The 24750-nt window shown below is 40.5% G+C and overlaps 1 protein-coding gene across 6 annotated transcripts in view; it reads left to right on the forward strand.

The window, feature by feature from the left end:
* Positions 1-3797: 3797 nt before the first annotated feature.
* The window catches only part of DCLK2 (doublecortin like kinase 2), a 95551-nt gene continuing 74598 nt past the window's right edge, over positions 3798-24750 (forward strand). For 4 of the 6 annotated variants that reach the window (XR_005826134.1, XR_005826140.1, XM_040582438.1 and 1 more), the window contains exons 1-2: positions 3798-4840; positions 17010-17344. Coding sequence is in view for 4 of the 6 variants with exons in the window: in XM_040582438.1 (XP_040438372.1) it covers positions 4423-4840; positions 17010-17344 (753 nt within the window). In the remaining 2 variants the exon portion in view is untranslated. The remainder of the gene's footprint in view (positions 4841-17009; positions 17345-24750) is intronic. The other 2 variants (XM_040582425.1, XM_040582432.1) reach the window with 1 other exon arrangement.

Consider the following 24750-nt stretch of genomic DNA (forward strand, 5'->3'; position numbering starts at 1 on the left):
TGCAGCATAAGGAGATTATGCCTGACTCAGTGCTAAAGCATCTTTCATATGCAGCCTATGGTGATGTATTTCTTTGTATGTCTTGTTTCTGTATAGCTGTCTATACTCACATCTACCATATTAAAAGCAATGCTATATTCTACATGGAATTAATGGAGAAACTCTTGAGTGGATGAAAAGAATGTGGTTGAAGAGGTTGCTGGTTCCAGTCTGACTTCTCTGCTACTTGGGCAAGTCGCTTAAAATTTTGGTTTCCCATTTTATATACATATATTTGTATGAATAGGGCACAGCATCTCACAGGGATGCTGAGAGGTTTTATTGAATGAATATTTTTAAAGCATTATAATATTCTTGGTTGAAAACAAATCACTACAAATAACCATTTCATTGTTTCAATACTCAAATGTTATATCTTTGGTGCCACAAGTAAACATTTTGTTATTGAATTATTCAAAGAATGTTTTTCACATAATAAATCTTGAGCCAACAGATCCCACGTTTATGGTGGGGTTTTTTTCTTCCTTAGCAACATTACATATTATAATTTTCAAGGTGAAATTAATGAGCTAAATGCAAAGGTCAGACACATAAATGTTCTTCTAAAACTAACCACTATAAACTCTGATATTGAACTTAATTTTGCCTATTAACCCACTAATGTGCTAAACAAATTCAATTCCACTCAGGAAGGTAAGGAGTTCAGGTGACAGAAGAAGAAGGAACATTGTATCTGATGGTAAAGTTCTTTTGGTTTCCTTTTAGAATTTTCTTAAGAGATTTTTGTTACCAAAAAACCCACCCCAAAACCAATGGACCAAAACAAAACCAAAAAAACCCCAAGACATGTAGGAGGTCTTCTAGATACAGGAAGATATTTAAACCAAGAATTTGTTATGCCCACCATAATAAAGCAGAAGAAAAAACTAAAGCAAAGACAGGAAAAGGAACTGGTTAATTAGATGGACATGAAAACTGGAAGCTCTTTTCTTTTCAAACAGGAAATGTATATCTATAGAATAAGAATATCCCAAGAATGACTGATAATCACATTTTTATGGTGTCAGGAGATTTAGGTTAATAAGCAAAGTATCATTTATACATGTAACATAGCTTGCTGTTAAGTGAACTGCTCATTTATCAACCCTATTCGCAAAGATAAAGTGGGAAGAAGATAATGGGATTGCGTAGCTCAGTTCCATACAGAACTGCTTATATAAGCACATTAATTTTCTCATGTGTAACAGCAAATGTAGTTCAGCTGCATATGGGGTTGTTTTGGGGTTCTATTCCTCATCTTTGAAAGTCTTTTAAAACATCTCTGACTACAGATAACTCTCAAGGGCAAATGAGGTGGCAAGGAAAAGGCAAAGCATACATACAAATAGAAGCACTGTGAAGCATTCCCAGTGGGGGCTGACAGAGCTTATTCAAAATACAAACATCTGAAAAGAACCAAAAAGGAAGAGCACAAGCTGTAGAAACATGTTTGAGGTGTCACCAGGAACCTCCTTGGCAGTTACACATGCAGGTCTAATTGCAACCTCTCTGTAAATAGCCTCTTGATATAGAAGTAGTTCAATTTTATAGGCCAGAAGTTAATTTCATGTTTATATGCTCTATAAAACACCGTGGCTATACACACTTCAAAAACTCTCTGTAGCAGGGATTCCCTTTGAGAAGGAGAAAGAATTTGCCTGGTCAAAGGTGTAAGAATTCCCTTTTGGTTTTACTTTACTGTAGGGGTTGTATAAAATTCCTTTCCCCCATCCCATTTCTAGCTAGGGAGTTCAGAAGTCAGAGCAAGTCCTGCACATGATGCATCCTACCACCCAGCAAAACAACTTGAAACCAATAAAATCTCTACCCTGATACTGAATTCTCCAACCTAAATTCAGTCATAGACACAGTTAATATATTAAATTCATATATATATATATTACACTTTAGTCTGCATGAGTCGTTTGCACATAGTTAAGTTCTGTACTGTGAATAGCAGATGCAGTTAACAGCTGGAAGGAGGTAGAGGTTGTGTACAAGGGGGAAATTAAACTTCCCTGAGCTTTTGTGGTCTGCTTCTGAGCAAATTGAAAAAGGTTAGTCCAAATAACCTTCAGCTGAGGTGTAAACCTAAGTAATTTGATTTCTTCTGCAAAGGCTAGACGTGCCCATGCAGTGTGGTACTATTTGGCAAAAATACAGCCTCACAGCTGAGACCAATCCACTTTGGAGCAAAGTTACACAGCTGAGTTTGAACTTCACCTGTGGAACTTTGCCAGTAAACAGGACTAGAAACTACACATCAAAACCAGGAAAATTTTTCCCTACTGTTTTGTGGCTTCCCAGTCCTGGTTCTTAGGCAGGACCTACACATCTAATCTTAGTAGGTGTATTCATGCCCCAGCTGTAACAAAACTCCCACCTTGCTCAGCTCCTTCTGTTGATTTTACCACCTGAGGAGATAACCCAGCCCCATGGTTTATCACTTCCTTTTGCTTGTGGAGGTTTCTGGGCACAACAGATGTTGATGCTTCAACAAAGAGTGAAATTCACTGATGTTTTTCCATGTGTTGTCTTGAGGAATACTGTAGGTAGGTGTTTAATCTACTTTGTAATAAACCCAGTAATAACGGTGAGATAATACTTGACTTTATTGGTATTTCAAAGTATAAAAAGTGAAAAATAATAAATCCATGGAAAGTGTGGCAAACAATGTTTCCAAAAATGGCTGAAACACAAACCCATAGATAAGTCTTAGCCAAATCTCTTCCATTTCCCAGTATGTACAAATAGACAACATATCTCATAAGCTTTGTAGAATGTCTCTACTGAATAGAGATCTGCCCTAAGCGCAAAAAGGACTTTCATAAACCTGTTCTCTCCCATATGTGTCTTTCAGTTACTAATTTAATTTTCATGCAGAGCAGCTCCACCTGCATCAGTCACACTGGCAGTGGAGAGGATCAGCCCCAGTGCCACCCCGTGCCACCAACCCCACATGGAGTGTGAGGGATGGGCAAAGGTTCTTACTGGCCTGGGACAAAGGAGCAGAGACTGGCCAGCTGTGATTACCTTGCACAGCTGGAATCTCTCAAAGCAAGAGACCTGAACAAAGGGAACACCTGTACCTGGCTGTAAATGCCTTTTCTATTTTTGATGTTCTCATTATGCCAAGAAAAACTAAGTTGGAAAGAAGTTGAAACTGCAGCCATTTCAACGCATCCGTTGGCCTTTCCTACCAAACCTGAATGTGACTTGAGCAGTCCAGGGAGCGCAGAGCCGCTTTCCCGGGGAAGCCATCAGCCGTGGGACGGGGCACCTTTAGGAGGCCCGGGGACGCCATCAGCCGTGGCACCTTTAGGAGGCTGAAGCTGCGGGAAGCAGCCCCGGGCTATGTGGCTCCTCAGAGCGGGTGGGAAGCTCGGGGCCATGTCGTTCCCAAACGGCCAAGGGAAATGACAGGGATGCACAGTTTTCTGTCCTGCGCGGGCCGTGTTTTAGGGAGAAGGCCACGCTGACAGGCGCCCTAGAGGCATTTTTCGCGTTTTAACCTGGTAACTGAGCCAGCGTAGGGCCAGGAGAGAGCCAGCAGAGAGCTCCGACCGGCACCGAGGGCGGCCCAGTCCTGTCGGGCAGAGACGCGGGAAAGCCGCTTCCCCAGAATCGCGCCCCTTCCTCGGCCGAGCCCCACTCCCTTCTCGCTGCATCCTCCACGGCTCCCGCCGCCGCAGGGGACAGCGCCGCCGCCGCCGCCCCCGCCCCGCGCCGAGATGGCGCCGCCCCCGCCCCGCCCCCGGGGCCCGGCCGCAGCCCCGCCCGCCTCCCGCCGCACCTCGCTGCTCCTGCTGGACCCGCGGCGGGCGCGGGCGCCTCAGCAGTGAAGCAGCCGCCGCGGGGTCCTGCACCGCTTCCCGCGCTGACCGGCGGCTGCTGGCGCTGCGGGGGTCCTGCTGCCCCCCCGCGGCGGGCGCGGAGCCGGGGCCGGCCGGGAGCGGGCGGGTTGGACGCTGTGCCCCCAACCGCCTCCCTGCGGCGGGGCCGGGGAGGGGACCTGCGCGCGCGGCGCCCTCCGCATTGTGCGAGGCTGCGTGGGGCCGGCGCGGGGGCGCGGCCGCGGGGCTGCCCCGCGCCTCCCGCCTCCTCCCGCTGCCCGCGGCGCTGCCTGTAGCGGGAGGCGCCGGGCTGAGGCGTGAGCGATGCTTTTGTGCGCGGCGGCGGGCGGAGCAGCGGGTAGCGCCGGAGCCAGCGGGAGCTGCGGTTACGGGGCAGGGCGGGCGCCGCGGTCACCCGCGGCCGTTGCGGCGAGAGGGGCCGGGCGCGATGCTGAATTAGGCGAGCGGAGCCCTTTGCAGGCGCGGGGGCAGGCTTAGCAGCCCGCAGCCGGCTCGGGTCGGGTCGCGGCGGCCGGGCGGGCGGCTCCCCATGGCGAGCAACCGGAGCATCGAGCTGGAGCACTTCGAGGAGCGGGACAAGCGGCAGCAGCGCGCCGGGCCGCGCCGCGGCGGGACCGGCTCTGGCGGCGGGGCCGCGGGGCCGCGGGGCAACGGGCTGATCCCCAGCCCGGCGCACAGCGCCCACTGCAGCCTCTACCGGACGCGGACCCTGCAGGCGCTCAGCTCGGAGAAGAAAGCCCGCAAAGCCCGCTTCTACCGCAACGGGGACAGGTACTTCAAGGGCTTGGTGTACGCCATCTCCACCGACCGCTTCCGCTCCTTCGATGCGCTCCTGGTGGAGCTCACCCGCTCCTTGTCGGACAACGTCAACCTGCCCCAGGGCGTCCGCACCATCTACACCATCGATGGCAGCAAGAAGCTCACCAGCCTGGACGAGCTGGTGGAAGGTGAGGGGGCCAGCAGGGCGCGGGCCGGGGGCAGTCGCGCCTTGGCGTGTCGGGGCGCAGCGTGAGGCGGCGTGGGGCCGGGCGCTGGGCGGTGGGCTTGCCCCTCGCCCCCGGAGAGGCTGCCTTGCTGGAGGCCCGCAGCCGTGGAGCCCCTGAGGGGCTGCCCGCCGCCCTGAGGTGCACCAGGCCTCGATCCCCGGCGTGGACAGGCCGCTGCGCCCACCGCCCGGGCGATCACCGTCAGCCTGGCGTGGGCAGGCCCGACAGTGGGCGAGCAGCCGGTATTTCCATCTGCAAGAACCCTAGGGAAGTTCTTGGCTACCTTTCTGTCACCACCGTTTGTAAGAGAGGGAAATGCTGGGATGTCATTCCCTGACATTTGATGCCGGGCAGTGGCCTCAGCTCTCAGTGAGAAAGCCCCTGTGCTGCGTAGAGGGATATTTATACCCTACCGCTTATTAAAACAAACTGCTGTAAAGTCTTGTTTCCAAATGTGATCAGAGTCTGTATTCACAGAGGGAATTACCTGCCTTGTCTGATTTCCAGAAGCGTTCTACAGAATGAAATGCTTTTCAGAATTGTCCCTAAGTAGCCTTTGGTATTGGGACTTGGTGGCTAAGGTTATGTAGTCCTTGCAAATCTGAGCAGAGCGGCGCTTGACTAGTTCTGACCCATTTTGAGACATACTTTTTTTTTTCTATATGAACCATATGTCCCTTGTTTGCAGGGAACAATAATTACCAAAACAAGAAGCAGAATTCCTCTGTGTTTGTTACGTGATGTCTTCGATTACAGTTTAAACTCAGCATTACATGAATCAGCCTTTCAAATGTGTTGGTTATGTTGTGCACACTGTGAGGTTCATGATCATTTTTCACTGGATGCTTCTTAGATATCTAATGCATCCACCATTGCAGTCTTCTACCTGGTGACTCTATGCCAGGTGTAGCTGATTTGTGTTAATGACGAAGTATGCTTTATAGGTCTTCTGATGGCTCCTCCTTTTTAGGCTTTCAGCTGCGTATCCTTTAAGCTTTGATTTGGAAACTCCCCTTTTCAAAGCAATGCTGAATCACACCTGGAGAACTTGATGAGAAAAGATCCCTGCAGACTTTTATGTAATTCACTAGTAAAGGCAGTGGGAGTTAGGCACCAGCCACTCCAGAATGTGTGAGAGGAAGGGAGAGGCTACAGCATTTGCTACATCAAGGGGGTCTCACTCAAAGAAAGGTACGCGTGAAAGTGCACTTTATAATAGTAACATAGTGCCTGAGGACTTTCCTCGTTGTGTGATCTACCATAAGGCTGTTCCACAGTCAAAGCAGAGGAAATGTGAAATTACTGTAGAGTGAAATACTAACTCTGTGGTAATAAAATAAATATGAAGTCAATCAAAATATTTTTCTTGAATTGCTGATTAATTTAGAGGTAGTTAAAAAAAAATATGGGGTGGGGTTGTTGGGAAAAGATGTGGAAACAAAAATTGGGTAAAGATAACTTTGAATGACTTCTGAAACATTGCCGAAGGAATAATGTTAAGCTTTTATGTCTTAAACCAAAGGCAAAATGACTTGCTGGACAACAGTATAAATGCAGTGTGTACTCTCAAAATAAGTTAATAACTGAAAGCAAAAACTTCTTGCCTCTTCAAATACTCATCGAAAGAGTGACAATAAGCCAGTGTCACAATTGAAATGCCACTTCCATGTTTTCTCTGTAAAATAAAAAGGGGAAAAAAATGAGTCCCAATTACTTAGTCATCTGTCTGTGACCAATACAGCTCTCTGGAATCTTAAGAAAATCCTGTAGCATCATAATTGGATTAGTATGTTCTCCAATTAGCATGCCAAAAACTTTACCAGGCTAAGTGTAATCACCATAAAGAGAAAGGAAAGCATATAGAGGGGTGGGTACAAAGAGAGTAGCGAATCCATCATTCCTTGAAATTACCTGAGCTCTTTGCCAGCTATTTTCTTCTTGAGATGCTGGAAGAGGACCTGATCTGGTTTTATTTTCTTTATTTCTTGTAGTCCCAGCACAGCAAGCTTGAATTGCTGCTCTAGAATATTTGAACGTCGGTGATACCCTATAGCTTGAACTGTAGTAGCACCAGAAGTAGTTCTGAATGGTGTTTTGTTGTATTGCTTTTTCATTTGCAGAAAGGAAAATAAAGTGCTGTTGTGCATGCCAGCCACAGGCTGAACACCAGACTGAACATGGCTACTTGATGCCATACATAATTGACTAGTCTGTCTGTGCATCATCAGTGCTGTTGAACTGGTACATGGAATCACAGCAGCTCAGGTTCGTTAGTGGCAGTTCTGTAAAGTCAGTAGAAGGTGAGTGCTCACTCATGCTTGCCAAGCCAGCAAGATCTGCATTAAACCTCTCTCAACTTAAGCCTGTGCGTGTAGCTCTTGGACGCTGATGTGCCCCAGTGCAGGCCAGCTCTTAGGCCTATTTGCCATTTATTAGGTTAATATCTGTCTGGGGTATAAAAGTTGGCAGTATCAAATTCTGTATTATAATAGTCCAAACTAGCTGAATTGAGTCACTGACAAATGCTTTTTGGGGGTTGGCTATATTTGGCAATCTGTTTTACTATTTATAATTTTAAGAGGAAAATAGCTAATGCAAAGACATATTGTAGATTTCAAATATTACTGTTACAGGTTGAGACAGTTAAAAATTTGACCATATCGTGTTTAATAGTCAAAAACTGACCAACGCCATTTTAAGTGTATAGCTTTTCTTAATGCAGTGTGACAGTCAAAAAGCATGCTCTGCTGGACCAGCCTTAGGCAAATATCATTTATGTTCCCAGCCCCTGTAGATTAGGGAACATTATGGCTTATGACTTTGACAGGTTTCATTGTTTTCTTAGAATGGGAGGAATAAAGAATTCTGTTGTCTGATCCAGATCTTGTTTGAGCAGAGAGAACCTGAGAGGGGATGGGAGTTTGGGAATATTATGACTTTCTCATAGTTTTATTTCTTTCAACATTACTATTAGACATTATGCTGCTTTTTATTATCTTTACTTTTGAATAGGATATTCCATGTGTAATTTTATATTTTCCCTTCAATAGCAATAACGGAATAATAGTTTCATTTTTATTCTCTACCCAATTTAACTGATTTTGTCTAAACACTTCAGTTTTTTTAATAAAATGTGAGCTTCCTAAAGCATGACACAATGGTAATAGTAGGAACTGTGCAGTTCTTTAGTGCTGAGGTTTGTGTTTTACATCGATGTCGGTCATGCTCTGTCACGCTATCCTGTGCTTTCGTTGTCTTGGCAGTGAAAGGCATGGAGAATCGTGATTGTTAAAGTCTGCTGCAAAGTTGGGAGGTGTTGGATTTGGGGAGAAGAAACCAAATTTAACACTCTGTAAGAAAAGTTATATTGATTTGGCATGTGACAGACAACTTTTCTAGTTCCCTAGGTAGGAAGCATTGCTAATAGTCTTTGCTCTTTGAAATACAGTGCTTAATTAATACAGTCCTTTATAAAGTGTCAGTAGTTTTGTCTGCACGACTGTGCAGACAATCAACAGGCACCTGTAGGGAGGTTTTGGGGCAGGAGCTGGGAAGGTTCTGAGCATGACAGTCCTTATGCGTGGCTGGGCAATGTAGCGCAGTGGCCAATATCTGCTTTAAAGAAGTGGGCTCTGCCACACTGATACAGAGTGAAAGAATATTTTTGAAATGAGGTATCGAAAGATCCAACTATTTTCTGCCTTAGATTATAGTTACATTTTTTAATCCTGCTTAAGTACCTGTGATTCTGGTTGATGCATGCTGTTATATTAGGTCAAGAATATCTTTTCTCTTGTCTGGGCAAGCACATAGTAACACCACGTAGGCAGTTTGTGTTTTTGCTTCTTCCAAAAGGTATGCTTCCTGTGGTAAAGCCAAGAGCTGTAATACTTTAAAAAGAGGCAAATGTCACAGGTTTAACAAAGAAAGGTAAAAAGGAAGGATAATAGGGTGATTAAAAACTGTTAAAAGCATTTACTTCCAGATACATGTTCAGATCACTCCTTACAGAGTCCTGGAACAACAGGGTGCGGCTGGGACATACAGATGTAATTGTTAGTTAACTTTCCATCCAAGGAAAATAAAAAGCACAGTTCTACCAACGTGCATCTCCTAGTTTCAGGGACAGGAGAAATGTAATTTACCTGAAAAGAATTATTTACTTTCTGTGGAGGAAGCATGTGGTATTAGGTGGGATTGATACCAGGTGGCCTTAATGGTCTTCTGAAGGCTTTTTCCCTGCCTGAGCAGGGGTTCAGACCAGATGACTTCCACAGGTCCTTTTCAACCTCCAGCTGTTCTGTGATTGTATGAAAGCTTGTAGGAAGTTGTCCTCTGAACCTCCTGACTAAATTAAGTCAAAAGAGAACTAGGAGCAGTTAGTAATCTGCTAAAATCCTGGTTTTCATCCCAGGTTAAAAACATACATGGGAAACGTAAAATGTTGTAGATAGGAAAGATCATGACTTACACAGGGTTATTGGAGGTGATGTGAAAGTGAAGGAATCATGAGAAAATGATAAGGAAGGAAGTTCTATGAAAGAAAGGAAGGAAAGAGATTTAAATAACCTAATCCTTCATAAAAGGGGTTGGTTTATTTTTAGATCAGTCCTCTTATACATGCCATAAGTACACTGGTCAGGAAATCTGCTTGGCTTTGTGTTACAGAACAAAAAAAGGGTACCCTCCTGTGATTCCTGAAGTTAAGAGGTTACTAACCCTAGTAACTACTGTGCTATACTGAATAAGCAGCTTTTGGCACTCTTGAAACTAGTGAGTTCCACCAAAAGCAGCTGAGGAATGTGAGATGGACGGATGAAATGTACCCTCGAAGCCTGCCCTGTCCTATGTGCTTCACAGGGGAGGACATGCTTGAAAAATATGAAGACCTAACAGTTTTCTTTCTGTAGCAATGTTTTTACCCATGCCAGCTATATCATTCTCTGTTATGCAGTGTGCCATTTAAAAACATGATGCTTTATGTGACTGTCAGGAGGTAGAAAGTGCTTGTTAACACCTGGCAAAAAGCAAGCCAGAAAGCCTTGTTCAGAGACATCTGTTTCAAATATCCCGACTCAGGATTTTCGAGTGTTGTACACTTAATTTCTACTTTACATCACTCACTACATGGTGTATCTACAGTTGGTTTTTAACCCAATGCTAAGAAAACTGATATATCTACAAATCTTTCTTTAGTACTCTGTTTTTAAGGACAAAAAGTCTGAATGTTTCTAGGCTATTTGTTATATGCTTAGTGGTGGGCTTCAGTTCACAAAACTCGAGCTGTGAAGAGCCCCAAGTTGTCAGGCAGCTGTGCTTCCTCAAAACTGCACATAGTTGCAAGTGATGTACACTTGTGACACCGAAGGAGAAGATAAATCCTTTTCCTATCAGTACCTAAAGTTGCACGGATGAGTTTTGGAGAGTTCATGGACACCCTACTCTCTTTATGCCTGTGTTTATATCTTGAAAGGTGAGCTAGGCACATTTCCTGCGAATAACAGTGTTGAAGAAACAGATGGCAAAGGGAAACCTTGGTAGGTAAGTTTTTAAGTAAGCAAAACAGCATTTAGGCAGCTGATGGTCTATGGCTGTTTGTCAGGTGGATTGACCAATGTAGTCTTGTTTTCTCTTTTATCCATTCAGTTCATAATCTGTATTTTAATGTTGCAAGGGCATGGTGAGTATCATGTTTGGACTGTTAGCCCTCTGAAAATTGGAATCCTTCTACAGGGTGCTTAAATTATATACACGCAGCACACAGATGGGTCTTCGTTTCATGGGTAGTGCATCTGGTTATTAATGCAGCACAGGTAAATTATTTAGAGGCAGGTAATGTTTCCTTGGTAATAGGCAATGTTTCATGTCTTCTAGTTGTTTTTTCTAATGTTAGTAAGACATAGAGAATCAGAAGTAAACTTACTCCATTTGTTGAATATATTGAGAGCCAAAATATCGGTAGATGTTACTCCTTTTAAGTGAGCATATGCCCTATTTGAGGAATTTTTGGTGGTAGCAGGATTTCTTTGTGGAAGAATTGACATTTTTAGATTGTTCTGGGTACTGTCATGAAGTGTGGGATGGATGACACATATGCTCCGTTGAAATTATAATGCCAACTTCTAAGGAGGTTTCATACTTCTGCCAAAACTACTCTGCAGTCTGGTTAAGCTTTCTGCTGTAGAATAATTTGGCTGTGTTCAGAGTCCCAGCTGTAACCTATGTCTGTAATTCTTGCGAGTTTTTTTCTGCATTAAAAAAAAAAAAAAGGTATTGCATAATTGATCTTTCTGCTTCATTAGTCTATAGTTTACTTCTTTACCTGCAATTGCAATGTAATATTAGTGACTAACTTCACGACCTGATCTAAAAACTAGGGAGCTGATTCATGTTAATGCTAATGTAAGCTAAAGACATGGTATTTTATTTCCAGTACTGTTAACTGCTGTGACTATGTGCCAGTTAAGGCTAGTATGCATTAGCTTTAATATCTTTCAAGACTATAAATGGAAAGTGGGCCTTCAAACCATAAAATGGACCATATCAAAGTCAGCAATGTAAATATTTGAAGTATTATTTATGCCTGTTGGAGGAGTTGTGTCAACTTTATAGGGCTGGTAGATGTACAAAGGACAAAAAAAAGCTATAGCCTGATCAAAATGCTGCTGAAGTCTCAGAAAATATTTTCTTAGTAATTGTGATGCTATGAATTTTGGTTACACACATGAAAAATCTCACTCAAGGTAGTTAGTGAAACAGCCAAACTTATTTATGTGTGTAGTTTTGGCTGTAAAGTTATCTGTTACTTTATTGATAGCGTTTGAAGTCAATTTGACTGGTTTAAACCCCCCAGAAATGAAGTGCTCTGTGTTACATTTTACAAATACTGGTTTTCTGTGAGAGTTTGGAGATTATCAGAAGTGTGTGTTTTCACACGAATTAATTCCAAGCAGATTTTAAATCAGGTCATACAAAGCCATGAGCAGATACTACATATAGCATTACGCTTTCAGGTTTTTACCTACGAAGTGTAACTTAAAAGAGAGATAATACTCTTAGATGTTACTTGATGTTTCTTCCAAACAGACATATAAAAATGCATTTTCTCCTTTGGAGGATGGCTAAAATAAAAATTTAAACAGTAGCACAGTGATCAGAAATTAAATGCCTGCTCATCAAGGGGTGTTGTTTTCTTAGCCATGCTTGTTGAATACACCATTCTGTAGGAAACTTTCCTTTAGTGAACTTCATAGGTGTGATGTAACTCACCCCTGCCATATGTTTTCTTCCTTAAATATTTTCTTCTGTTGAATGATCAATTGTATATCCCTGTTCAACCAACCAAATAAATGTTTAACTCATTTCTAGAAAATAATTGTTATGCAGAAAGCAGCAATTGGTTTCCTAATTATATTCTGTTTCTAGCATTTTTGGGGGTATTTTGCAAGAGTCTTGGTAGCACTTAGAACCTGTGGGTGAATTCCTGGCTGGGGTGAAATCATTAGAAGTTTAAGTAATAATTTCAATAGAGTAAAAACTTCATCCTTTATCTTTGAAGTCATGAACCAAGCAAGTCAATGCATGTGTTTTCTCACTTACAGGCCTTGCTGTAAACCTGCCATATGTGCCTGCCTTGTAGGTGTAGTAGTAAAATCTGTTTTCCATGTAAAACCTGTTACTAAGTTTAGTTTATATGACTGGTATAAGAAAACAGGCATGGAAATTAAAACACTTACTAAACAATCTGTAATATACTACAGTTATCAAGTAATTACTCATTCCTGTATCTGCCAATTATAGGAAATTTTGCAATCAGTTTTGCCAGATATTTAAAAAAAAAATAAAAAGCTGAAATAGCTTCTGCTTCAACTTAAGACTTGGCAAAATGCAGTTGAAACAAGTTACTTGAAATGTGTTCTTTTAAGGTACTACATTGTTTTAAGTTGAAAGCGCTTTTTTTTTTTCTATTAGAGAAAGAAAACGAAGGCCTCTCTTTAAAGAAAAAGAAATAATGATAAGAAATCTGTAGTAAACAGGTATTGCAACCTATTCAGATAATCAATAAATTATTTTATTTATGCATCAAGCAAGGGAACTAGTAGAAGGCAAAGAGTTTTACACTGAGATTTAAAAAAAATAAAGTTCCTTTTTAATACTGAAAATTTTATAACACGACAATTTCTGCTGTCCTGAGGGGTGTTGTAGGTACAGCTCTGATAGTAGGTCACATTCCATGATAGTATGAAAAAGATACTCTGTTATGATACGTGTCTGTAAAAGACAAAGCAAGCATACCATGTTGAGACTCTTCTATGGTAACTCCTTTAGCAAAGGGACCTTTTGTTCTCTACCTGTACTACGTTACATAAAGCATTTAATTTCTTTCAAGTGTGAGAGCCTGTTTCTGAACAGCCTTAATTTAGAGGGGATTTTGTGGTGTGGGTGTTTTTTTCCCCTATTATTTTTTACTTTGTTAATTTAAGCTTCAGCCCTGAGGTTTAACTTTGAATTGTCTTCTGTCCATTTGTTGTTTTGTGGTTGTTTTTTTAATGGTCTAGGAAGTGCATTCTTTTTGAGTTTGAAAGGGTAATTCTGAACATGCTCAATGATGTTGAGTTTTGACATACATTGTAGTGCTGATTGCTAAGATTTCTTTAATTTCTTTAACAGCTGGACAGGGTGTGCTGAATTGGTTACTCTGAAGTGATAGGGACTTCATGAACTGAAGCTCATGTAAAGTCTTTTGAGATGCTAGGGGCACTCAGTGTGTTTAGAAAGGTATTCTCATGCACAGGATGCTGTCAGGTTTATATATAAATTATTATCAAAGGATGATTAAAAATTACCAAAGTCTTATGCAGATCAATAAACTTCAAAGCAAGTGGTCAGCGACTTTCAAAAGTTGAATGCCTGACATTATGCAGCCAGAACAATGACTAAATGACCTTCAATTAATTTATGGTAGGAGGAAATAATAATTAGCATTCTTAACCAACAGGCGCACACAAAAAACAAAGTTAGTTGCTGGGTGCATCCATAAAAAGTTTAGCGTGCAATTGTGGAAAAAATTGTCCTAAGTGTGCTGGTTTTGGGTGATAGGGTTTTTTTTTTTCATAGCAGCTGGTATGGGGCTACATCTTGGATTTGTGCTGGAAACAGTGTTGATAATTCAGGGATGTTTTCGTTATTGCTGAGCAGCATTTGTACAGAGCCAAAGGCTTCTCTGCTCCTTTTGGGGTCCTGCCAGTGAGCAGGCTGGGGTGCACAAGAAGCTGGGATGGGACACAGCTGGGACAGCTGACCCCAGCTGACCAAAGGAACATTCCATACGACATCACGCTCAGCATGTAAAACTGGGGGAAGGAGGAGGAAGTGGGGGATGTTTGAAGTGTTGACATTTGTCATCCCAAGTAACTGTTATGAGTGATGGAACCCGGCTTTCCTAGAGATGGCTGAATACCTGCCTGCTGATGGGAACTAGTGAATGAATTCCTTGTTTTGCTTTGTTTGCATGTGTGGCTTTTGCTTTACCTATTAAACTATTTTTATCTCAATCCTTGAGTTTTTTCACTTTTACCCTTCTGATTTTCTCTCCCTTATCCCACCGGGGCGGAGTGAGTGAGCAGCTGCTTAGTTACTGGCTGGGGTTAAACTACATCAGGGTTCTACATCACGCAGTAAACAAGTTGTAGAGGGAGGAATAACAGTGATCAGCAGTTACAATGTTAGTAAGTCTAACGGTATGAATTAGAACTACCAGCTTCTTTGAGATGCTACTTATTTGGCAGCACTGTGTTTAGAGAGAGACAGCTTCATGGCTTATTAGAAATTATTCAGAAAATAAGCATAGTCCTTTGAATCTAATTTAAGAGGATGTAGAGGGGGTAGTCTTCGCTTTCAGTTGCAGCTGAGCTATGCTAACAAAACGTTTAACACCTCTTGCTATTTTACAGTAACAGGACAGATGAGTGAAAGGTCTCTGAGAACAGCTGTCAAGAGAGAGCTGTCCACCTATTTAGAATCATAGGGTAATTTAGTTTGGAAGGGACCTTCTGAGGTTATCTTGTCCAACGTCTTGCTCAAAGCAGGTAATAGTAATTATGATTGCCTGCAGGCTTTTTGCCATTTAGCATGTAGTTCTGGGGCAGCATAAGCTTCTAGGCCACTATGGTTCTTCCTAAGCTGTGTGGGCTTGGGTTTTTTTTTCCTCTACCTGTAGATTAGAGCTAGTGTGCGTGCAGCTGTGTTGAAATGCCATTCAAGGAGGTTATGGGTGAAAACATCTTTTTTCTTTGCTTATTCTTTGGGGAAAGAGGAGTCATGGTTTTGTGCACCACTTGATCTGTGTATATGAGGGGGAATGATGATGGGGGTGAGTGAAGAGGAAGAATACAGGCATGGCAGTGGTGTCCATAAAACCCCACACCAAACTGTTTCTTTGTACCTCTGTGGAGTACAGTCCCAGTGATGTTTGTGGAGGCATAACTGGCTGCCACATTTTCCCAAGCTAAATCATGATAATGTGTAATTCTTTCAAATACAGTAAGTAAACTTTCAAGAACGTTGAAATACAAGATAAATGAGAAAGTAGTGTAACTGGTATGGGAAGAGAAACAGGAAAAAGTCTTTCAGATCACAGTAATTCTTCAGGGGGTTGAAAGTAGTTTACTATCTTGCTTTTAAAATAAGCTACACAATTTCTAAGCTAAATCAGCTCTCCAAACGAAAGTTCAGAAAGTAAAAGCATCGTTTAGAAATTTTCTAGTGTCTATTTAAATATAGGTATACATTTTATACCTTCTACAATACTGTTCAACAGATGTGTGTGTACGCTTTACCCTTTTTGCTGTATATATAGGAGGTGAGTTTAGTTTGTTTCACCAGTGACCTTGAGCATGTAGCTTTAATCTTAAAAAAAATGTTTAACCTGTTCTAAAATAGTGAAAGGCTTTTCTGTCTGGAGAATTGGTGTGTTCCATTGGTTTGGAATGCTTTCATCCTTCCAGCAATACTCTGCCTTTTCGAGAAAGTCTTTGGATGTCATTTTGTGTGACCCCAAGGATGTAGGTTACAGAAATAACACAGAGTTAAAGATGTCCTTTGTTATGGTCTGCATCTTGAATATTGCTGTCAGACACTAAAAGAGTTGTGGTAAACAAAACCCAGCAGTTTTAAGAGAAAAATATCCTCTTGTAAAAATAAAAAAAAACAACCCCACACTCACCCAACCAAAAGGAAACAAAAAAGCCCCAGTTAGTCACTAGCCTTGCATTATGTCAAGGAATGGAGAAAGCTAACAAATTCCTTAGGTTTGCGTCATGGCTGGTGCCACTTTAAAATAATTGATGTAAAGGTGTGTATTACTAGCCTGTGATAATATTTTTTGTCCTCTGACTTTCATGACTTTGGGAAGTATCAGCAGTGCAGGCTTTGAATTGGGAAAGAAAATAAAATGGGGAAGTATAGATGTCCTTTCATATTCCTGTAGTTTCATGGTCACATTTGTGGCCTCAACAGGTGTTTGTGGTTTTTAAAAAAGAATAAAAATGTTGAAGTGAATATATTTCAACAGTGTGTCCTTTGTAGAAAAGCAGTAACTCCTGGTAAATTAAAATGTCCTTCAGGACAAGGATCTTGAGATGCTAGAATTTTATTCTGTTAAAACTTGCTCATTTTAAAAATAACTCATTATTAAACATAGGTATGTGTTTATACATCTTGAAGTATATATTTGAGGATTATATAGAGAAGGACCTGGAAATTTGCTGTAGGAGAATGCTCTTAATGTCATGTATTGTGAGCTCAAGTAATTTAAGCACTTGCAAAATGACTCTGCAGTCAGAACTTACGATCCAAAAGAAGTGGGAAATATCTTCAACCCCCTTATTACCCTTTATTTTTTTATTTTCATTTCTTAACTAGGGGTCTTTTGAAATGTGTTGAAACCACTCTATGTGGTATTGTTTGGGTGGAAAACTCTGATGATTTACAGTCCTCCATTTAAAATGGCCTGCTGTTGAAATACAGGAAAATCAGTCCTGAAAAATTTGTTGGTTTTTTTTTTTTTTTTAAATTACAAAAAATAGTTGCTAAACCCTTTTAAATTATGAAAATGTCATCTTCTTTTCAGGTGAAAGTTATGTATGTGCATCCAATGAACCGTATCGCAAAGTTGATTACACCAAGAATGTCAATCCAAACTGGTGTGTGAACATAAGGACTGGGTCTACTCGATCCTTGACGTCTCTGACATCCACAAAGAGTGAAGTGAAGGAGAGTAAAGATTTCATAAAACCCAAGTTAGTGACTGTTATTAGGAGTGGAGTAAAACCACGGAAAGCTGTGAGAATTCTACTGAATAAGAAGACTGCTCACTCCTTCGAACAGGTCTTGACTGACATCACAGAAGCCATTAAGTTAGATTCAGGTGTAGTCAAGAGACTTTGTACGCTGGATGGAAAGCAGGTAGGAGAATAAATTGCTGTGACCACCTAATAATTAGGAGTTAATCTAAGCTTCTTTGTTTTCATAAATTGTATTCTTGTCACTGTATATACTTTAACCTGCTTCTGAATAAGGACAGTTAATAAATGACAACTTTAAAAGTTTGTATTAAATTATTAATATCTACAGAATTTTAAAATTTTATGCAACGCAAAAGAAGTTGACCACTTTATATTCAAAGTAAAAAAAAAATATGAAAACCTCTTTTTCATATACTTTATTGCACTGCTAAAAAAAGTGTCTCAAGTAATACAGTTTATTTAAAAGCAAACTTGTTAAAATGCCTAATGTGTTTTCAGAAGCAGAGTCATGTTATCAGACTACTACGTAGTGCTGAGTGGTATAAGAAAGATATTGCTGCCTCCTTCCGTTTCACTTTCACAGATTGCTATTTAAGTAGCAAGAGGACTGAAATGTCTTTTTGGAGGGTAGTAACTGACATGATCTAAGGTCAAGAATTTTATCTGAAGTGAGTAATTCTGGGGGGTAATCATATATTCGCAATATGTTTTTGCTTTTGGTTTTACCACTGCGAAAACATGCTGCCAGGATTAATGATGCAGTAGGTCGTTACTCTCACACAGAAATGCAAAGGAGTGGTCCACAGAGTGTTCTGCTTCAACAGGTTGAAGTGTCAGGAATAGATTTGCTGTTGGTCGGTCAAGTTAATGACTCAGCCCTTCATGGGACAGGACTTTGGTGCTTGATGCTTTGATTTGACAGTGATGTGGAACTTTGACAGCATTGCAACTTTAGTAATACAGAACAACACAGGCTATAAAGTAGATCATATTCAGTATCAGGTACTTGTACTGTTGTATTGTTGACTAAATATTATGATCGTTGCTCATTCAACAGGTATTTTTGCACACCTGCCTCCCTACCTATATATTTGCGTGAACTACTTGTAAAAGTTTCAGTTGTGTTCAAACATGTGGGAATTTTTATTGTCAAGCTTTTTATAATGGTTGTGATCCTGTAGACTTCTTGAAAAGCACCCTTTTATGTTGAAAGATGCTAGCAAATCCATTGCAGAACAGGTGAACTTAGATTGTCTTGATATGAGGTCTGTCTCTCTGGTTATATTCTGTATGCTGTGGATACTCTTCTTATAATTACTTGAACTTTCTGTTATTTGGTATTAAATATAGTGAGGCAAGTGCATCACTGAGACTCTTGATTTTCAATATTTGGTGGCACTGTAATGTGCTCTTTAGTTCTTCTAATAGGTTTGATTTTTTTAATGAAATTTGTTAACACAACTTCTTTTTCTAGGAACATCTAAAATGTGATTTAGTCATGTTTAATTTAACTCAAAATAGCTTTGAATATATTTATAACAATTTTTATTATACAGTAATTAGTCTTTTCTGCCCATGAAGTCATCTGTTATTGTCTCAGATAAGATTATTTTAATCTTCTCAGGCAAGTAGATGGAAAGGGTCAGGAAAGGAAACAGCAAAAACCAGGATTCTCAGTTCAGATTCACCTCTTCTATTGCGTTATGGATATAGTAGAAACTCACTGGTCTGCGCTTGTGTGGAAGATGCAGTAGTACATCAGAGTTCAATAAAATTAATTAACATTACATCTCACATGTATTTCTTGCGTGTTACTGTCACCCGTGGTGGATGATGGCTGTCTTTAGTCCTCAGTGAGAATGACCAGTTACTGGTAATGCTTCAAAATAAGTATAAGATTTCTAATTGCTTCAGTACCTTCTTCTGCCCTTCTGTGGTAAAGGCAATAATCAAACTTGGACTGCCAATGTAGGTGTTCTCAAGCAGGATTAAGAAATCCCCAGTTGGTGCATAAATGTGGAGATCTCCCATCTGGAAGAAGGGCTTTTTGCTTTTCCATTGACTTTTGGAAGGAGCCTTTGCTTGCACAACCATAGTGTAAATGTGAATTGAGTGATCATGGGATATAGTGCCCCAGACAGAAAACCTGTGGCTTTGAACACCCTGATAGTAAAAGCCCTCTCCAGCTTATCTAGGGGGATAGAGACTTTGGTCTGGATTTTTTTGTTTGTTTCTTTTTCTCCAAAATGAGGGGCTGACCCCAGTGTGAGGCAGTAGGGATTTTTTTTTTTCTTTTTTTGTTTATTGCTGGTGTATATATAGAGGTTGGTGCCCAAGGGCTTTGTGGGGTTTGGCAAATAAAAGAGTTGCTTTCCTGCCAATTACCAATTGGTGGAAATTTCTGAGCCTATTTTCTCTAATGTAGTAATTGCTTATTCTTCTAAATCTGCTAGGGAAGCAGATCTTTTATGTTCGTTGTAGTGTTGGCACAGCTTGAAAGGCAACCATTAAAAAAAAAAAAAAGGCGGCATTTTGTAAATGTCTATGTTCCTATAAATGTAGCTTTTGTGTCTCTCAGGGGTTTGTTTTTTCCTTTTCCCTGCTCCTTCATATTTTTATCTCTGAGGAAATACATAATTTTTGCAAGTTTTTTTGTGAGAGAATGGGTTTACATTGCATTTTGTGTTTAATACAGAATTGATGCTGAAATTCAGGTGTTTAAAACATGCATGTATAAAATTTGGGCCCTTTTATTAGGGAATGTGTTGTGCTGTTAACTTATGGGGTCATTCTGTTTTCCAATAGAACTATTTAACATGTGTAAGATATAATCATGAAACCAGTGAGATATGAAGAAATCTTTTTAATTTTGAGCAGTATAACAGAAAAATGTCCTTAAAATAGTTATTTACTCTTATGATTTCATTAATCTTGACTGTAGCAACACCTTGATGATAATAGTAACAGAGAATAACATCCATGTCAGATATTTTCTTTGGTTACTGTGTATGAAGACGGACAATTATCTAGCTTTTAATTGTAAGATTTTATAACATTTTACTGGTTTCCTTTTATCTTCAGTTTCAATATGGGTGCTGTATCTTAGCATTTTAGTGCTTTGTAGCCTCAAGTACAGAAATTTTTTTTGACTACGTTGGTGCAAGGGTGCTTTTCACTTTCAAGCTGTTGAGAAACCAACTTTTTTACCTCCCAAGACACTTGTGATGGTTTCTATGCGAGGAAAAATATTCCTGTAAAAGTAACTAGCTTCAACTTTGCAGTGCAGGCTTCTGTTATTCCAGTCTTGGTGCTTCTGACATTGAGGTTTGCCTAATACATTCGTTTGACCAAAGTGTTTCCCTTACTTGGCTGCATTTTCCCTGGAATCTGTCACTATCCCACTGTGAAGCAAGGACAGTCAGACTGAAACTTCTCCAGTTGGGAAGTTAACCCTTCATTATTTCAGAAGAGAATGGACAGTTTCTGTCTTGCTAAACAAACTTCAAGCTTCAGTCATTGCAAAGTGTAGGGCAGCAACTTAATGGTAAATTACCTGGACTAATTGCCTAAAGGAATATAATTTGGTGGGATGGAGTGTAGAGGGGAATTTTCTGTGAGAAACTCACAAAAAGCCATGCAGAACTCTGAAGCATGTATTATTTAACACACAAAATAAATTACATCTTAATTCCTGGAAGACAGCAACTTTTTAAGCTTGCATTGTGTTGCAGTTTCATGAATTAATATCCCTAACAGGATTGAAAAGGTGGATGAGACACCTTTTTATACTCCATTCCCAAAACAGTGAGAACATCCCTCAGATAACCCTTATTTTTAAAGATATTTTTTTGATGGGCCACAGGTGTGTTTGGTGGCTATCTGTGAAACCAGAAGCTCCCTAATTTTCTGTTGACAAAGTGTTTCATAAGGTGCTAATTAGAAGTAAATGGGTAACTGAAGAAAACAGATATTACATTTGGAAGTATTCATCAGACTTACTATGGTCTCCTGTCTGTAACTTTTTATTTTCCACTGACAGATTATGTCTCAGGCTCTAACCTAGTATACATACTTTCACAAATGTATTGCAAGTAGCGTAGATTTTAATTTCTGCTACAGGCAATTTTGCAAGAACATAGAAAGCTCCAACATTTTTGCAGTTCTAGTTCTGTTGAAAATTAAAACAGCACTTTAAGCTGAAACGTTGCATTGACCTGCAAGTACGAGGGGGAAAATTCCTTAAGCCCTTGCATTTCTCACAACTCTTAAAAAGGCTTATATACGTTATGAGGAATGTCAGTGGCAGCTGCAAAGGGAATGATTCTCTGCATTGCAAACCCCACAGAAGTATGACATTTGTGGGGCAGGAGTCTTTCGTCACCTAGCTTCAAGGCTTAAAATTTGCCAAATAACCTGCAGCAGGCTACTTGGTGATTTGACACTACAGATATGATTGACAATGCAACTACTAAAAGATCAGGTGTGTTGGACAGAAGGACTTGCCATAATTGTGGTTGATGTCCTCAGCAAAAATCACGTTAACCTTCTTGTGTGACAAAATACAGAAATGAGAGCTAACTCTACTTGGGGGGGGGGGGGGGGGGGGGGTTGGGGCAGCGGCACAGGAAGTCATTACAGTTTGTATATTGCTTTATAAGAGCAATACACGTACATATAAGACCAATAATATATCGGCAGAGTATGAGAATGCCATATGAGAGAATGCAAACTGGAACATTACCTCTGAGATGCCTCGATGCAGCAGTGGATAGTGCTGTGACATAAGAGTGGAATATCATGCAAGAGGCATATATATTGTTGGTTTGGGTTTTTTGGGGGTGGGTTTTTTTTGTTTGGGGCTTTTTTAGCTGATGTGAGTCCCTGAACTAATATTGTGTGGGAAACAGTAAAACATACTGATGGAGATGCAACCAGAAGTAGTATTTAGATTGTCTTTAAAAAAGAGAGAATAGAACTTCCAAGAGAGAGACCTTCCAAGGGAATAGGAACTAAGTGGCCTGGGTAATTAAATCAGAAAAGATACACACTTGCAGTACAGAGGAGGAGAAGAAAAGCTCATACTAGATGTTGTTAAGAGCCACGTTTCTTATTCACTGGATGGATGTGAGACAAAGACAGTGGGAAAGAACTAAAGATTACTTTGCAAGATATAGGGAAGCCCTGAAAAAGAGTATAGAGCAGTCCTGTAAGAGTCTAATGGTCCTACAACTGACATTCATTCAATGAGTTGAGTGTCCTAAGGTTGAGCTAAATAAGATTCACTCTGACTCTTACAGGGAAGAAAAAAATTTGAGGAAGCAATATTGTGAATCACTTGCTGATGGTTGGCTGGATCATCTTCCCCTTTCACAAATATGTAGCAGTGGAATATCTCTATTACCTGGAGCTGAGAAGTTCCACATTATTTGGTGCGGTTCCCTTTATGTGTGTTATAGGCTAGAAGGGCTCTGACATAGCATCTGACTGTTCAGGGGGCCTGCTGTTCAGGGTTGAGATCAGGACACAAAATGCTTCAACAGACCGTATGATGTGGGGTTTTGGGGGGTGTGTGTGTGTTGGGTTTTTTTGTCGTTGTTGCTCTTTTAACAATATTTTAACAATAGTTATGAAAATTACTTGCTTGGGGAGAGAGACAAGAGGAAGAAACCAGTAGCGGCTACTTCTTTATATCTGAAGTAAGCTTTTTGACATTTTCTTTTCACATCAGACAGCTAGGGAAGCATGGTGTGGGAAAAAAATGCACTACTTACTGGATACACAGTTGGCATACTGTTCTGAATGATTATTGATGATTCACTGCCAAACTGGAATTTTATATTGAGTAGGGGTCAATGAATTTGTCTATACTAGTCACTGTAAATGACCTGGAAGGTGGAATGGAGGATAAGCTTAAATACAAAGAACACACCAAACATGAGCTACAGGAAAGCTGGACAACTGAAAATTAGAATAATCTTGACAAACTGCAGAAATAGCTTAGGATCAAGCAGGTTGAGTAATCTTAGACTCACTGGTTATTAGCAATGCAGATAGGAAATGGCAAGTAGTTCTGGTTGAAGTGGTAAAGGATCACAGCTGAAGATGAATTAATGATGTCAATGTTGTGCATAGGAGAGGAAAGCCAAATTCCCTAAAGAAATTACAGTGGATCATCCTGTTTCTGATGTATGTGTCAGGTGGCCATTCTGCTCTGGCTCACTCAATGCAATGATAGCAGCAAGAGACAGCTTTGTTATGGAAAATGCAGGGAAGAGTTAAAAGAACTAAGAAAACATGTTACATGAAGAAAGATTGAAGGAAATGGGATTGCTTAGATTAGAGAAAGATGACCAACAAGTTTTCAGGGGGATGGATAAAAAAAGCTAGCAGCAAAGAAAAAGGCAATGACTTCTGTGTTTTCCCTGTGTATAGGAAAATAAATAATAGGCTTCTACTTAATCAGATCCAGTCAAGTAGTCACTGTCAAATTAAGATTACTGAACAGGTGATTTTTGTTGGAGTACATAATTGGGGTCTAACAGTCTCTGAGGTTTCTGAAAACTGTTTTTGAGTGTTTTCAGTAACTAAAGGCTATCTTCAACTTTGGAAGAGCTGTTGAGCTAGAGATAAAATAACAAAAATATGAATGCAAATTAACATAAACATGTGCATGTATAAACACCGGCATCCCACAGAGAATTCATACAGGAGGTTTTGCAGTTGGATTGTTTTATCCCAGTGCTAGCAAACATCAATGAAAAGTGATTTAGGGGAAGCTGGGCTTGTAGTAGAGGCTAGAATTGTTTCAGAGAACAGCTGTGGAGAGATGTCTGTCTAATCAGTGTGGGATAAGTCTTGCAATTCTAAGGAAAACAAAAGAATTAAAGTGGCCCTAATCTTGAGGAAGTCAGTATGACAGGAAATGAATTCATCCATGAACACTGCTACATGATATTTTTGTTCAGACTTTCAGTTGGTCTGGTCAGAACTGGAAGCCACGGTTATTTATTACTAGAAGAAAGGAGGAAATAGTGTACCTAAGCAGAGGAGATAATTTTGGCCTCTGTCCATGGACATAGAAATATTCCCATCTGTAGTTATTTATGGAAGGAATTGTTATCTGAAGCTAACCTGAAATTAACTGTGCCCTGTCATAGATGCATAGATCTGAAAAATACCCTAAGTATGAAAACACAGAGATCTTTTTCCAGCAACAAATCTTGTCCTGGAACACCTTCTAAAGCATTTTTATTACTTGTAGCGGTGCAAAGGCTACAGGCAGATAATGTGTGGGTTTAGGATTTACCCTACGAAGTATTTACGATTTTTATCACTGTTGTTGGAGGACCATGTTAGCAGTTCAATTACTGTTTTGAGGCAAAAAGAAAATGCGAAATGGTAAGGATTTTGTTTAAAAGTAATAAAATTATGATGCTTAAGATGCTACAGAAAAAGTATTAAAAAAGAAACAGAACCTTGAACATCTAGTGAGTCATCTCAGAACAGTGTCTTAAACTGGAAGTGAACAATAAGGCTGAGGAAGCTTTTCAGCTTTGTTGCAAAAAG

Source organism: Falco naumanni, chromosome 1, assembly GCF_017639655.2.
Source record: "Falco naumanni isolate bFalNau1 chromosome 1, bFalNau1.pat, whole genome shotgun sequence".
Lineage (NCBI taxonomy): Eukaryota > Metazoa > Chordata > Aves > Falconiformes > Falconidae > Falco > Falco naumanni.